Genomic DNA, 16,648 nt, shown 5'->3' with positions numbered 1-16,648 from the left:
TAGAAACTCTGAGAGATAATTTTCTGTTCCAACATGTGAGAGACCCGACACATTACAGAGGGGAACAAACACCCAAGCCACTTGACCTCATCATAACAAACGAGGAGGGTATGGTGGCCAAACTGGAACACCTTGCCCCAGTTGGCACCAGTCACCATACAGTGTTGTCATTCAGATTTAACTGTTACCTAGTTCAAGATAAGGCCAGGCCAAGGTGCAAATATTACAAGGGAAATTACAATGGGATGAGGGAAGAGATGAGGGGTATCAACTGGCCTGACTTATTAAGGTACAAGAACGCAGACACTACGCTGAATATCATAACTAGTAAAATGACCCATTTGATCGATAAATATATACCCAAGACCAAACCCAGTGCTTCTAGGAATACGAGGGGATCCCTACACATGAACCATGCGGCGGTCGACAAAATTAAGAAGAAAACCCAGAAATTCAAGACGTGGGTTGGGTCAAACGATGAGCAAGACAGGAGGATGTATGCAAGAGCCAGAAACCAAGCAAAGATGGAGTGTAGGAGGGCTGAAAAGGAGTTCCAAAGGCTGGTTGCACGCGAGGTCAAGTCAAACCCAAAGGCGTTTTACCGCTATGCAAAGTCGAAATTGAAAACGCGAGTAGGAGTATCAGACCTGAGGCTTGAAGATGGTAGTTACGCAGATTCTGACCAGGATAAAGCTGAGGCATTGAACAGCTTCTTTTCCTCAGTGTTCACAAGAGAGGATGCAACTAACCTTCCTGCGTTTGAGGACAGACGGTTCGACACAGCACTGACCCACATTGTGTTCACAGAAGAGGGTATTAGAAATAAACTGTCCAGGCTAAAGGTCCATAAGAGTCCTGGACCTGACATGGTGCATCCTAGAGTGCTAAGGGAGCTGTGCAACGAGCTTGCAGAGCCCCTGAAGATTCTGTTTTGTAAATGCCTGGATGAACAAATGGTCCCCAGTGAATGGAAAGTGGCTTATGTGAGTCCTATCTTCAAGAAGGGCGATAGGCACTCCACGAACAACTATAGACCGGTGAGCCTGACCAGCATAATATGTAAAGTACTTGAGAGTATTATCAGAGATGCAGCGATGGAACATCTACTACGAAACAACCTTGTAAAAGATTGCCAACACGGTTTTATGCCGGGGCGCTCTTGCTTGACACAATTGCTCAAGGTATTGGATATTTGGACCCATATTCTAGAACGGGGTGGTAATATCGACAATATTTACCTAGATTTTGCCAAGGCTTTCGACAGTGTACCCCACGAAAGGCTGAAAATCAAACTGGAAGGGTACGGAATTCGGGGAAATGTCCTAGCGTGGATAGAAGACTTTCTACATGACCGCAAGCAATGTGTGGTGATTAATGGCACGAAATCGTCATCTGTACCTGTAACAAGTGGGGTACCGCAGGGTAGTGTATTGGGCCCGCTGTTGTTTGTTTGTTTCATAAATGATATGCCTGACGTTGTACACTCCTCCATACAAATGTTTGCCGATGACGCCAAGTTATTTCGGGAAATTAAGAACCAAGCGGACTGTGAAGAGCTGCAGAAGGACCTCTGTGGGCTCCAGGAATGGTCGAAGGAATGGCTGCTGAGATTCAATGTCACGAAGTGTAAGAGGATGCACCTGGGGCGTACCAACGGTAAGGAGGCGTACCATATGTCCCAACGGGATGAAGAAAATGTACTAGTTGAGACTGTGTGTGAGAAGGACCTAGGTGTGTATGTTGACAATGAGCTGAAGTTCTCGGGCCATTGTGAGAAGAAGGTAAATCAGGCAAATAAATTATTGGGTCTTATAAGAAGGTCGTTCAGATATCTAGACGGTCCGTCCCTCGTGACGATCTTCAGGAGTGAAGTGCTTCCCCATCTGGAGTACTGTCACCCCATCTGGTCCCCGAGATATGCTAGGGACTGTCAGTTGGTTGAAAATGTTCAAAGGAGGGCCACCAAGCTGGTGCCTGCACTTCGGCATCTCAGCTACCCTGCGAGATTGGAGCGCCTGAACTTGCCTAGCTTATACTACAGACGGGCAAGGGGGGACCTAGTTGAGGTTTATAAGCATCTCAGGGGGCACTACTCAGTTGAGTGTCCTTACTTGGAGCTGGCGGACGCTCGCCCCACAAGGGGTCATAGCTCAAGATTGAAGAAGCCGCAAGTCCGGAAAACCGTGAGGGCAAACTTTTTCGGAGTGAGGGTTGTAAACTCTTGGAACAATCTACCAGAAAGTGTTGTGACGGCACCGAGTGTGAGCTCTTTCAAGAGAAGACTTGACCAACACTGGAGCGGGTTCAGGTACATTCAGGAGCCGGTGCATGCCCAGTATTTGCCAACAGTGCGTGACAGAGACGTGACCGATCGCCCGGGCGGCTGAATGACCTTTTGGTGAAGAATATAAAGGAAAAGAGTCGTGACCGATCGCTGCGGCTAACAAGCCGATCAGTGGCGAAGAGGATAAAAGTAAAAGTAACACAAAAGGAAAGGTTAACTACTCTCGTCAACAGTTACAGCATTTACCTGGGCATGGACCAAACATTCTTTACTTATTTGCTCAATTTGGATTGAATTTTAATATGCTAAATACTCCTTCACAAATGACATCAGAATCTTATCATGCAGTCTATCCAAAATAACTTGAACTGTACAAGCAATAGACTTAGACGATACAGATGCACATGAAAATATAAAACATGTTAAAACTATGTGGTAATGCTGATGATAACTCTTCTAACAATCTGGTTATGTTGATAGCAACAGTCCTAAGTCCACGATACTAAACTAATGCAGTTACAGTGCACTACAGTACTCTGTCCCCAAATTGTCTGAACACAAGTTCTTTAGGTTGAACACAAACTCAAACTTGAAAGGGAACTCAACTTTTAATAATACTTACAGAATGGAGCCTCAACTGAATGAAATGCTGCTTAATAAAAAGAAAACTTATTATATCACAAGTGGAATAAACAGGAAAATTCTGGGTTGTATATATGACATAATGATGTGCATAATACAGATACTGTACTAATTTTAATCCATTAATAAATAATAATGTGTGAAATTAGAGGAATCTGTCATATTCAACACAAAATGGGGCATAATTCACTCCACAATCCATCAGTTACATAAAATAATAATAACATAATAACGGTTGACTGGAAAAACAAAATAAAACAGTTCTTTTATCTTGTTATTAATGGGAACCTTTGCTGTACAGCTAACGGTGCATCTGATTTTTTCTCTCTTGAGACATTTCATATGATCAAGTCACAAATTCATTTATTCTGATCCAATGGCATAGACTTACTGTACTTTGACCTAACAAAATAAAGTCAACAGTTGCAACAAACCAGCCCTAAAAGATTTTTCAGTACTTCTGTACAGATTTAAATGTTTTGCAGGGAGTCCACTTTCACAGATGATACTTACGTTTATCAATCTCTCATTCCAAAACATTGTTTTTCTTGTGCCTAACTTAAACATTTTTCAGTTAATTGAGATTTAAATTACCTTAAGACCAATAAGACAATTCAGCAAAGTTAGAATGACCTGTAAATTAGACCACTTACCTGAGAGTGGGGGAGGTACTAGTTCATGACTGGGTGGAGTAGATGGAGGACCCTGTGCTGAGGGCGGTGGGTTTGAGGTGCGCCTCTTTTTCTTGGGGTGATTTGGGGAGTCGGGAGAACCCCCCGTACCCGGCTTAAAATCAGCCGCCAGGCTGCTGTTGTTAGTAACAGCTGAAACACAATAAACCAATAAATAAAGATTATGGTACAATAATAATAATAATAATAAAAAACTGTAGTATATTAGACAACAGTAAAATTAAACAAATTAAAAATATCTACTGTAAGGTATTTAGAAAAAGTTAAGCAAACATTGTCAAAATCTGTTCATTGAACACACATTACACCCTAAATAATCCAGATTAACTAGGAGAAAGGTCAGTCTGGAAAATATGAATTTACTGGATATCCCAAGATTGTTTCCCAGGCTATAAAATAAAACCATTTAAGATCATTAAAGTAAACATTTACAATACCGTATCCTGTTGCATCTTTGTTTCATTACAAATTGAAAACTATGGTAATTAGGATTTAAGAGCCAACCTATTTACACTGTCATACTAGTGAGTAAAGTGGTGGCTACTCCAGGCAGTGACTGAATGATGCACTGTATGTGACTTTCTTTAAGCTAGGTTCTTGTAATTTTTTTTTACTTATGCTTCATCACCTGACATGGTGATGTAATAGTGAGAGCTACACATAAATATACCATAAAAAGGTATCACAGTGAATAATGTCCAGATCATTATGTAACCAGAACAGCTGTACACACCACTAGACCACATGGGTCACATGACTAATATATTCCTTCTTAAATGAAGAAGAATTAACGTACTAACAGTTAATTTAAACATAAATCACAAAAGTAACATTCAAAATAGAAAAACAATTATACTATGATTATACAGTACTTAACATTTAACAAAATTAAGATAAACCCCTTTTCCAGGAGATTCTCTACCTTACCTCATGATAGCTGCACAACAATACTGTAGTACTGTACATACTGTACTGTACTGTACTGTACTGTGTATTGACATTAAAGTCTGTGTATGTTCCTCCGATAGTATTTGTGGATATTCATAGCTTTATAATTTTTTTTAGCTTTATGAAACTGTACACCCACATTCCTTTGTTCTACTGTACAGTACAGTACAGTATATGTTTTCATCAATACAGTACCAGGCAGAGTGATGCAACAATGTTAATGTGCTAGCTGCAAGTGATGCTCCATTTATTATGCCCACTACTAATACTGTACACTGCTTTGATTACTATAGTATTATCATAAAGGACTATAACATTTTCTAATCTATGCAAACAGTTCAGATGTATCATGTGTCATCAATATGGATAGGCAAAGCAGTTTGGACTAACTTTACTATAAATAAGTGAACAGCATCTTAATTCCAAAAGAGATTCAATGGGTCACACAAGACCCATGTTATCCAAATTTCAGGTTAAAGGAGGTCTGGCTTATTGGGGGTTTTATTTCGAATTTTCTGTTTAGAAATCCTTGACCTTCCCACTTCCTTTCTATTATTCTCCCACATAATATACTGTAATACAACTTATCTCAGTTAGCCATCATCAGCAAATCATACTACTGTACTTAACTTCTTAAGTGAATCAGATTAACAGATAAACATTCAATCTACCTACATTTGTTGTCAATTTTGAATATACAATGTTTTTTAATTTCTCTCAATGCTGTTCATGGCTAGCATCCTACAAGCGAGAATTATGTTACCTTTATTGTTTTATCATCATGTATTACAGTAAATAAAAGTCATATCTGAATGCTGCAAGCAATATAAACCATAGATTTAGCTCATGCAGAAAGGGAAGTAAAACCCACTTTACTTTTATAAGACTAAGAGGAGCCAACCTCATAAATGGTGCTGGGCAGAGGCTCCACATACAGTATAAGTATGGAAGGCAAATAATGGCTACAAAGAATGTAGTGAAAACACCAGATTAATTGGATGATGTGACCGTGAACCTGAACTTTTTATGGTAGAACCTCTCTAGTTCAAATGGCTTTGCTCATGTCAGTTTCACTTAAGAATTGACCTGCATCGAGTTTGCCCCAAAAAACATGCTAATTACATCACTTGTTTTGTCATAGGCTAACATTAGTCAAGAAGTCAGTGGCGGATGTTGTCGCTTTAAGTAACAAAGCAATATGGCCGAGTGTTATTCACTCTTGTGTCATTATACTCTACTAAATAATGCTTTGGCTATTCAGACACATTGTAGACTACCTAAATTCAGGCTGTTTTCTTAAATAAGAGATTTAATTATTAAGTGATTCATTTACAAATGGTGGTGACATAGACAGATGAATGAAAATAGTTTTTATAGAAAATTGTTTTAACCACAAACCTTGCCAAAATGAGGTATAACTAAATTTTGTTTTGCACATTAAATGCAGAAATGCATCCTGTTGTGCTGCTTACTAGATTTCTGCAATTGATTAATCACTCATTGATCTTGTATAACTGTGTGGCTGCATTGTACTGCATAAAATTTCTTTTTTTTTAAATTGATGTGAAACTGAACCCTGACGTGTTGCATATTTTATTCCTTGATAGGCTGAATGCTTATTGATTTTGCTTACATGAGCGAGTGATGAAGAGTAAGGCAATATTTTTACTTTGTACCTTTTATGAAAAATTTTGTTACTTTCTTGTCCACTAAATTCACGGTTTTCCTCTCCATCTTTTTCACTCAACAATGGCTGCCAAGAACAAACAAACATTCCGTGGTGATTATATTAACTTCAGCTTTATTGCATTAGTTGATCATGGAATTGAGAAGGGACAATGTGTTGCAACACAAAATGCTGGACAACGATTCACTGAGGCCACTGTACAGGGTAGATTCATTTTCAAAAGACCACTCCAAAACACAAGGACGAAGATTCTAGCTTCTACAAATGCCATGAAACTGGTTTGAAGCATGTGAAATTAGATTCCAGTGAAAAATTTCAACAGCAAAACAAAAATTTTCTTGAAGCCTCTTATGAAGTGTCACTTGAAATAGTGAAACAAAAATCCACAGACCATCGATGAAACCCTAATAAAGCCGTGTAATATGCTTTGAAGATGGCTAACCGTATCCTTGGGTGGTCAATGAAAGAAAACTTCAATTGATACCCCTCTACAACAACACCGAACTGTGTCATATTTAAAAAAATGTCCAAGGAATATCAAGACCACAAGCGAGGTGTAGGATCAAAAGGTGCCTCATACATGCTGGTCTCTCTCTAGATAGACGAGTCCACACACGTCACCACCTTCTAAGTACCAGTAAATAAGTTTTCAATGAAGCAGAAAAAAAGTCAAACACAAACTGGAACGACCTAAATATAGGTTACCTTTGTTTATGTTGCCTTTACAAGAATCAAATTCATTTGTACACGATCTCATTCTTACTATCTACATTTCTTTTAGATTAGACTAAAATTTTCACATCTACAACTAATCATCAATGTTTTCATCTTTCCCATATGTACTGCATCAAGGGAAGATATCTCACAACACACTCGTAGCACTGTCCAAACTTCTTCCTTGTACTGTCCCGGTTTTCTAGCAATTCCATAATTTCTAGTGTTTAGTTTGTAAATAAAGATTCTGAAATTTTATAACACTAATTATGTTATATCTGAGAATATAAAGAAGTTTACATTAACCCCTTCAATACTGGATGCATCTTTAATATTTTATTTGGCTAATGCCAGACGATTTTATTCAGCACAGAGAGACCCCTTGGGTACAAGGGGTTAAAGCAGAGCAAGAAAACTTAATAAAAATGGGAAATACTCTGCCTGTATGTGTTTCAGATAATAAAATTTTCAGAGGAAATTACAGTACATAATTTTTAGTAGACTTGTCTCATATGGGGAAAGTTCAGAAAATTTTGTTACTAGTACTGTACGTATATTACATTCTACACCATACACCCCAGTATAAAGAAAAAATAAATAAATAAATAAATCATCAACAGGAGGCTTCACCTGTGGCAGGAAATATAATTCCCCTTGAGCAGGAGCTAAACAACTCATCACAAAAGTTAAACAAAGAATTCAACAACTTTAACATTCATCTAATCCCAACCTCAACCACTCCCCCTTCAAGTCAATCACTCACATGGCCAACTCTCCAATGGGCCTCAAAACCTCTGACACAATTTAAGAATCTCCCTGTCACACAACTTTGCTTAGGCTGTGATTCAGCCAACAGGACAGACCTACTGGTAGTGTATTGGTCTATACACAAAGGACAATATGCCCGGTGGAAGACCCTGACTCCATCATACATCTTCAAAACTATCCTCCAAATAATGAATCTTAGTTCCCTCAGTCAATGTGTGATGAGTCAGGTTTGACAAGGGGAAAATCAGCATACAATTACAGTACATACATAAAGAAAAATTAAACATTATACTGACCACTGAAACCACCACCTTAAAAAGTACCTGGATACACCTACTAAAACAAAGAAGCTGTTAGGGAATGTTAATCAGTTGTATTGCTGTCCACCACTGGACTTCAACACCCCTGACTTGTTGGATGCATGCTTTTCCAAGTACAGCACTGTAATACAGAAAAAAATGTGGAGATTCTTCAGTGAGTTCAATACTAACCCCGGCAGAAAGGAGATATTCACCTGACTTTACAAAATTCTGTATCTCAATAAGCTCCTTACCAAACACAACATTCAACGCATACTGATACTGTACAGTAGTTGGAGACTTAAACTATCACCTAGTTCCTAGTACAGTACTGTACTTATGACAACTTGTTGGCTGTACAGAGGTTGGTGGACTGTGTTAACTTTCTAACACACATTCAGTGAGGCACATTGGACCCCATTATATCAAACCTACAGGATGATACCTTCTGCTGCACCCAAATAAGACACAGGGGGACCTCAAAATGAAGCTGTCTCACCAAAAATATGGACCTAGCTCATTAGACACTGATTTGCTGGTAATTAATCTCCATGGATTGTGACAACCTTGTGATGTCGGCCCTGGTTTGGCAACAGGTGGCAGATATATCAGACTTGATAAGAGCCAGGATTAACCTATTTGTAAAATATAACCTTAAACAAGTTTGTGGACTTGAACTGGGCCTGGGGATGGAGCCATTAACCCTTAAGGCAGAACACAAGCAAAATATCCACTAGGGTGCTGCATCCCCATGTGGAGAGATTCATGTAACAAAACAAAACTCCTACATCACTTTGGTGGGAATCATATCAGAATAAAAGTTTTAATAAATGAGTGTTGGATTTGAAAATTCCATCTTACAAGCACAGATTGAGTAACTCGTGTACTATCATTGAGTTGGCTATACTGTACACCTGAATTCCAACAAAAGTAAAAATCTATAGGTGGAATATCTCCTTGTTCAACTGTAGTCCCTTTACAGTAAATTGGGGACAGCTGTAATGAGCCAGCTGTCACAAGGCTGAGAGCTGAGTCTAAACTACCACACCCAGGCTGGCTATACAATAGGCCCTTGGCTCAACTGGCCTTCAGTTCCCAACTCCTCAGCCTCCCTCTGGAGGAGGGAAAGACCTGAATCACACAATCCATGCTTATTATTAAATGCAATTTCAGGCTATTACGATTTCTCATTTATATCTACTCTTAGACTCTCTTGGAGCCAAGATTTGCCTAATGATTCTCTCTCTACCGAAATCATTGACACTGTGAAGATGTCAGAGAAAAGGGAAACATTGCTCTGTGGTGAATGTTCTAATCATCAAAACTCCCCCTTAAAGGGAGAGGCCTTAATACTGTAAGTCCCTCTTTGTCTCTCCCTTGAAGCAGGTATTCAACACTGTTTTAAATGTACAGAGCCAAAGGCTTCCACCATTACCTGAATCTCTGATACTATGATGAATAAGTAAAGAGAGACCAACATATTTTCCTCAAAGGAAAGAAAAGTCAACAGAAAAGATCCATAAAAGGCTAACCAATTCTATCCATGACAGGTCTATTACCACTGCCCTCTGGAAATGGAAGATCAAAATATTACAGAAATAGCAGCTATGTACGAGTTGAACTCCTTTAATCTGCCACCTTGGAATCTGACATGATTTGTGGCTGGCTGTCCTGGCATGACTGATTGATTTAGATATAGCGGTAGTACAATACAACTGACGCCATTACAGTTTGAGTCGTGTGAAGCCGTATTTGATAAAAAAAGGGGTTTTCTTTTAAAAAAATTATGTAACAAAACTATTGATAAAATACACACACACACACACACACACACACACACATATATATAGAAAATAGAAAAGGTTACAAACATTTCCAATTTGTGGCATTATTTTCATTCATGAACCATGTCAATTTATTTGTATTTGGTTATAAATAAATGCTCTATAATATCACAGTACAGTACTGTACTATTAAAAGAAAGAGCAGTTACGTAACCACTTGTACACAAACATGCCATACATACTAACACTACCAAAAATAATGGGAAGCTCTGGCACATTATCTAAGCCAAAACACAAAATCAAATGACATAAAACTTTATTTTCAACTAATTTAAAAAATAGATGACAATATTTTTGATGTCAGATCATCAAAGTAAAGGTTTGTGGATGAAGAAAGATTTGACATTTAGGATACCTGGTAAGCCTAAATTAATGCCAAATATGAGTTTAGCATTGAACACGACAAACAGAACTTTGGCTGACACTGTTCAATATCCTTTGACACAACTACCCAGTTACTGCTTTACAAGAACACCTTCACCTTTCTAAAGTTTACCACCGCTTGAGTGTACACTGCATATAAAGGAACATTCTTCTTTACTAATGCTATCAAAACCTTGCCATTTTACTTCATTTATTGTTTTATAGCAATAATCAAGATTCAGTGAGACAGGGAGCCTAATGCTTTCCTTCACAAGGAGAATGTAAGGATACTGAAAAAAGGGTTAGGAAAGAACTATGGGGGACAGAGATCACTCACACCTAACTGGTAAAGGACCAGCTCATCAAAAAAATAATTATTTAAGTTTATATAAAAACACTAGAAACAAGTAAACTCAGCCCAAAATAACTTGCAGACAATAGTGGTGTAGTGTGGTAGAGTCACCAGGATATGAGAAATGGTCATACCAACACAAACCTGGTGGTCATAAAATGTTGATTATCTACACCAAGAGTAGATACAGGTAGAGTACCATGACAATGAAGATTAAATGAATCAAGATATATGTTCTGCAAAATGCTACTGCAATGAAAAGAAAGTTTCACCCATGACTTTACATTATAGCTGCCCAAACACATCCTAAACTGAGCCAAGGCCTCACAAATGTTGTAAAATTTATATGAAAATTCCAAAGTCCTTCCATACTTATGATTAAATCTGTGCACATACCAGTATTTACATTCAGTAAACATAAAACTAAAAAAGTAACATAAGAAGAAAAATACAGATAGCTTATGCATCAAACATGAGCAATTAGGCCCTAACACAACACAGATAATAACCAATCAAGAGTGAGCCTAGCACACAACACAGCTGTCTGAGAAGATTCCAAACCATTAAATAAGACAAAATTAAATTAATCTTGAGATAAATATGTTAAAGCAAAAGCCATAAAAACTCAATATTCCTACTAGTATAAAAACAACACTTAGCTATACGTAACAAGTACAGCACACCATGAGCTAACATTACTACTGTACTACAGAGTGCCTGATTTAGGAGTGTTAAGTATGTGCAGCCAAACAGGACCCCGACATTCTGGGGGCTCCCACATTTTCAGGGCACTCATATTTTTGGGGCACCCAAAAGAAAACATAAAAATCTAGCTTCTTAAGTTAATATTTCTTATGTCACTGGCTAGTTAGTTTTTCCATTGTTGTATGTAATTGACAACCTTGGGGGAGAGGGGGGATGTATATAAGCTAGGATATGCCATTGCTTGCTCAGAGGTTTAAGGTAAAAATAAATTTCGCATATTCTAAGCCTAGGATAGTCAATATTTTTTAGGGCATTTTATTTTTGTAACACAATGGCTTGTGGGTATGTTACTAAAATTAAGTACAGTATTGTAGTGTGGTGCTGAGGCCCCCACAGACCTAAATTTGGCACTGCTAGTACTGTACTGCATACAACACATACCTGTACACGTAACAAGTACACCAACAGCTAACATTACAACTCAAAAAAAATAAAGATGATAATAGAATAACATGAAATAAATGTCTTAAAACAGTTTGGAACCATGAAATGTAGTCTACCCGTGATCCATGTTGCTCTGAGGTGACACAGCTTCACATACTGTACTGTACTGTACAGTACTTAGGGGTTTACTGAGGGTAAACAGTTTTTAAAATAATTTATTCATATTCCTTCATTCTATATACAGTACAAGAAAGAAAATTCAGTATTGTTTTAAATAATATCAGTGATATGATGAATATTCCTCTTGATGTACATAAATGGTTGATATTAGCTAAGTAAATCACAAAATCAGTAGTGAATAAAAGAAACAAAAATTATACATGAACTGAGATTCTACCTTAACAAGATACATTCACTTAGTAACAGCAAGAAAAAAAATAGGCTAAATGCAGTAGCAGCCATTGTTTTTGTCTGAGTACCAGTAGTGATGCCAGCTATTGGTGTACAAATACAGTTTACAGTACAGTACTTGTTAAGGGTGCATCTTATGTATTGTGGGAACACTGTGTTTACATGTTGTTGTTCATATTTACCATTTTATCTGATTACCATAATCATTTATTTTTCTATTCTCTAATGATATCATCATTATTAACTTACATTATCCATGTGTAAATTTTATTCCTTTAACTTGAATTATTAGCAATGTCAGCCGACTCTTACCCCCCCCCCCCATACAATTTGTTTGTATCAGTGAGGTTTCACTGTAGTACCAAATCTAATCTCTGGTGACAGTGAAAACCAACATTAAGTGGGTGCATACACTGGGCTGTTCATGCAATTCAGCAAAGATTTGCAAACCAAAAACTCACAACAGCTAGAGAACACATGGTACATGTGTTTTACTGACACCTGGACCAACATTACTGCTGTCCATGAGGTGTGATGTATAGCGTCCAATTAATAAATACAAGCAGTGAGTAAATTTCAATCATTACCATTTTATTTCAAAACATACTACAATATTTCACTTTTTTTAACTAGAATATGGCTTTCCCAGAGAAAACAAAATAATTTAAGTGTACACTGGCACTCTGAAGAACACATCTTTTCTTTTGTCGTATTTCTAAAAACTCTTTAGTATGTTAATTTAAGAGATTTGAAATTGCAAGTAAAGTTGTGTCCAGGGATCAAAAGCTATTATATCCCACAGATACAGCACTTTCAAATTACAGTACTGTTGTATGATATACAGTACTGTACAGTACTGTAATAGCAAACCGGGAAAATGAAACAGGTCTTATGCAACATTTAATAAAAATAAGTATAAATTTTCATATGCTTATACAAAGTACATTACCGATAGTGAATATCTGTAACCGAAAACAGCTGCCAATTCATCCCTACCAGTCATTTTCAGAAATCCGGTCAACTCGTTATCCGGACGATTTCCTCGGGAACGGCGTTGTCCGGATAAACGGGGGTTGACTGTAATTTAAATAAAATATACACTTTTATACGTATTATAATAATCTTCATTATCATATTAGCATACATGCTTTTTCCTGATGTCCATGTAGGTGGTCATGCACAAATTCCCACAAAAACTTTCTGTTCCTATTCATCACTTGAAGTATCTGCAGAAAAAATTTGCAGTCTGGGTTGGATAGTACAGTACTAGTCACCATTGGCCTGCACTGCAAAAAATAGAATGTGTGAAAAGAAAGGGAGTTTGTCTCAGCCATATACATAAAGGAAGTGACTGATGTAAGGAAGAAGGAGTAAGGAAAGGAGACAAAAGGAGAAAAAATAAAAACAAAATTAAATTGGGAAAATACATTCAAGGAAAGACATAACAGATTTAAATTATGTGTTGTAGACTGTGTCTGCACTTTGTGGTCTGCAAAGAGTGTGATTAAAAATAATATATAAAATAAAATCCTTTACTTGTTTCTTAAGTTACAGTACAGTATTCCCTATACGTTCTGTATAACTCAGTTCATCTGATTTAATACTGTACAGTACAGTTACAGTATAGGCAAAAATTATATTATCCCATAAAATCAAAGAAATATATACAAATTAAAATTTAGTCTATTGTTACAGTATAATACTGTGTAGTTTATTCATAAAAAAAATTTCAAAACAGGAAGAAAATGATTGACCTCAGAACACATCTTTGGAAAAATAAACTCATATGCAAAACTACCATATACTGTACTGACATGATGATAAATATTAATTCAAAATATAAAAAACTTAATTCTCACAAAGTTAGAATGCTTTAATTATTTATTTGTTATTAACTTTGTAATTACAGTATTTCTCATAATATTTCTACAACTACATTATCATTTCAGTTGATGAATAGAGTACAGTACTGTATGATCAGATTCATTGAAAAATGAACTGACTTTCTCTGTCATAATTTATTAGCTCATTGGCTCAGCCATATCTCAGATTTTACATCATAATGCACATTTTTAATATTCTGTACAGTGCATTATTTTCTTTTCAATCTACAATCTTTTGATTTCCTTTGTACATCACTAAGTCCTCTTTTTTTTAACAGTGTCTTTCCTTTCCTACCTACTTTTACTTTTCCCTATGTACGGTACAGTAGACTGCCTGAAGGAATCATAATCATTTTAGCACAATTTTTTATACATACCAGAAATTCAATAATTTTCTATAATATTTTCACTAATAGAATAAAAGTGGAAGACTGTAGTAAAATCCTACGGCCAAGACCAGAGCCAAGTGACCCACATGAAATGTCCACTAGGTCAACAACCCAAGACCCACGAGACCTCAATTTTAGAGACTAATTCACAAATCAATGCCTTCTTGTCTGAACAAAGTCCCTAAAATATATACAGTATTTAGAAGTGACAGCCAAAAACTAGAGAACACTGTATAAAGCAACAGGTCATGATGTCACATTAAAATGAGTGCAACTGTAACATCATTTACATTGATCCCAACTGAATTCCAGGCATCAATCTTTCAATCATGGCCAACTTCCATGCTACCCACTGGGAGGAAGGAGGGTAATCAGGATGCTCAGCAGAAATGGAGAAAACCCACCACAACCTCCTTCAAGGTGTGTCCCAAAAAACAATTCAACTTTGACAGGAAAAAGATTTGAATATTCCACTTTATCACGCCACCTTAAAAAAAAAAAAAAAAAAAATCACGAAGCATATGCAAGAATATTTGAGTGCTGGAGTGGCCTGGGAATTCTGTGGACCTAAATACAAGCTGTCAACACAAAACACATCATCAATACCTTGCCTGGAGGAGATCAAACAGATCTGAACAATGGAGATGGGTTGTGATTATTTTCAAACACTTGATGAATCAATTGGTGTATGCATTTTATTGTCTTATTTATCCTTACGTTTTTGTTAAGTTATGTAAAAAGGTCACAGGGATTTAGGTTTTTTATGGACGCTGTACAATGGTGTCGCCCAATAAAGCGAGTTAGGAACAACTGGGGGCCTGCATTACCATGTACAGCACTACATAGGTTTACATGTTAAATGTACCACTGGATCTGAACATAAGAAAATACACACTAAAATTTTTGAAATAAACGTTTACAATAGACCTTAGAATCAAGTCCTCAAATTCAATGTCAAAAAATTACACATATTTTAGTAAAATGACCTAATTTTACACAGTATTACATGTTGCACATACAGTATACAGCATATACTGTACCTGTATGTATATTATGAGGCACTGTGTATATTAGTGATAACCTCTCTATATTTATGAACAATATATCTTCTGTGGTAATCATATCTTCAGAGTCTTTAGAATAAAATGAGTAATGTCCCAAAGGTCATCATCCATACCAGAAAAATTACCCTTATTTGAAGGGCTGTACAGTATAGTGAGAGGGTGAGGTTTCTAGCTGTTGGCTCAGAAAATATCAATAATGACTTGGGGAGGGGGGGGGAAGCTGAGCCAACTACCACAAAAAATAATACTGTATATTTAAACACTTAAAGGTTATTATCACTGATCAAGTTCAGCATTGTGCTCCTATTATCCTTTCCATTATTCTGGAAAAGCAAGGGGCATATATGAAGACCCAAAAATTTGTATGGGGGAAGATGGCAGTGCTAGTGATCTTGACCCTATTAATGCAAGTTGTGGGTAGTTTCACTGTACTGTATTATATTACATAAGACCCATGATGGTTTATATAATTTAAAGCGACAGGAGAAGCTGCTATACGTCTGAGGGTGCACACACCGATTTCCCAAAGTTACTTACCAAAATTATTGAAGACAAATACGTATGTGGCAGGACAGATATAAAAATAATTGTAAACCCTCGCTAAAGAACAAATTTACCTTCCAGTAGAAGCCCTGTGCTGTTACCAGCAACAAATAAAAAAACAAAGCAAAGGTAACCGGTCTTTGGCCTTAATTATACCTCTCTGCCAATTTAGAAGGTATGACAGAGAAACATCTACATTAAGTAAACAATTCCACTTATAGCAGCTAAATTCACTCATGAATACCACATGCTTTCATGCCATTCATAAAATTCACTCAGTGACTCACTGAATTTAATTTGGTTACTGAATTCTAAATTCAATTTTCTTAAAAGAAGGATGAAGGAGAAGATGAGAAGATGTATGGCAGCTTTTGTTGAGGTGTTGAAGGGGTTGGAAAGTACAAAGATAATGATAACATATGACATGGGGATTAAACATTCTGCATCACATTCAGTCTCATTTAAATTTGGTTTGAAAAATCAATAAAAAAATAAATTTCCGTTGTGTTATTTGGCATCTTATAACCATGTGAACCACAGAATAGAGTCAAAGTATTTCTACTGTTGAACCATATCATGCCTTTCAAACCAATGAACACACTAAACTTATTGTAAA

The 16,648-nt window shown here is 36.8% G+C and overlaps 1 protein-coding gene across 5 annotated transcripts in view; it reads right to left on the bottom strand.

Moving 5' to 3' along the window:
- Positions 1-16,648, bottom strand: part of LOC121870060 (protein pygopus-like) — a 30,674-nt gene that overhangs the window by 9,579 nt on the left and 4,447 nt on the right. For 3 of the 5 annotated variants that reach the window (XM_042371805.1, XM_042371802.1, XM_042371801.1), the window contains exons 2-4: positions 13,150-13,230; positions 3,580-3,750; positions 2,907-2,933 (exon numbers count right to left, since the gene is read on the bottom strand). In XM_042371805.1, the coding sequence (XP_042227739.1) occupies positions 2,907-2,933; positions 3,580-3,750; positions 13,150-13,230 (279 nt within the window). The remainder of the gene's footprint in view (positions 1-2,906; positions 2,934-3,579; positions 3,751-13,149; positions 13,231-16,648) is intronic. The other 2 variants (XM_042371804.1, XM_042371803.1) reach the window with 2 other exon arrangements.

This window comes from Homarus americanus, unplaced genomic scaffold (assembly GCF_018991925.1).
Source record: "Homarus americanus isolate GMGI-L3 unplaced genomic scaffold, GMGI_Hamer_2.0 scaffold27875, whole genome shotgun sequence".
Lineage (NCBI taxonomy): Eukaryota > Metazoa > Arthropoda > Malacostraca > Decapoda > Nephropidae > Homarus > Homarus americanus.
The sequence above is the reverse complement of the archived record's forward strand: the minus strand, read 5'-3'. Positions and strand labels throughout refer to the sequence as shown.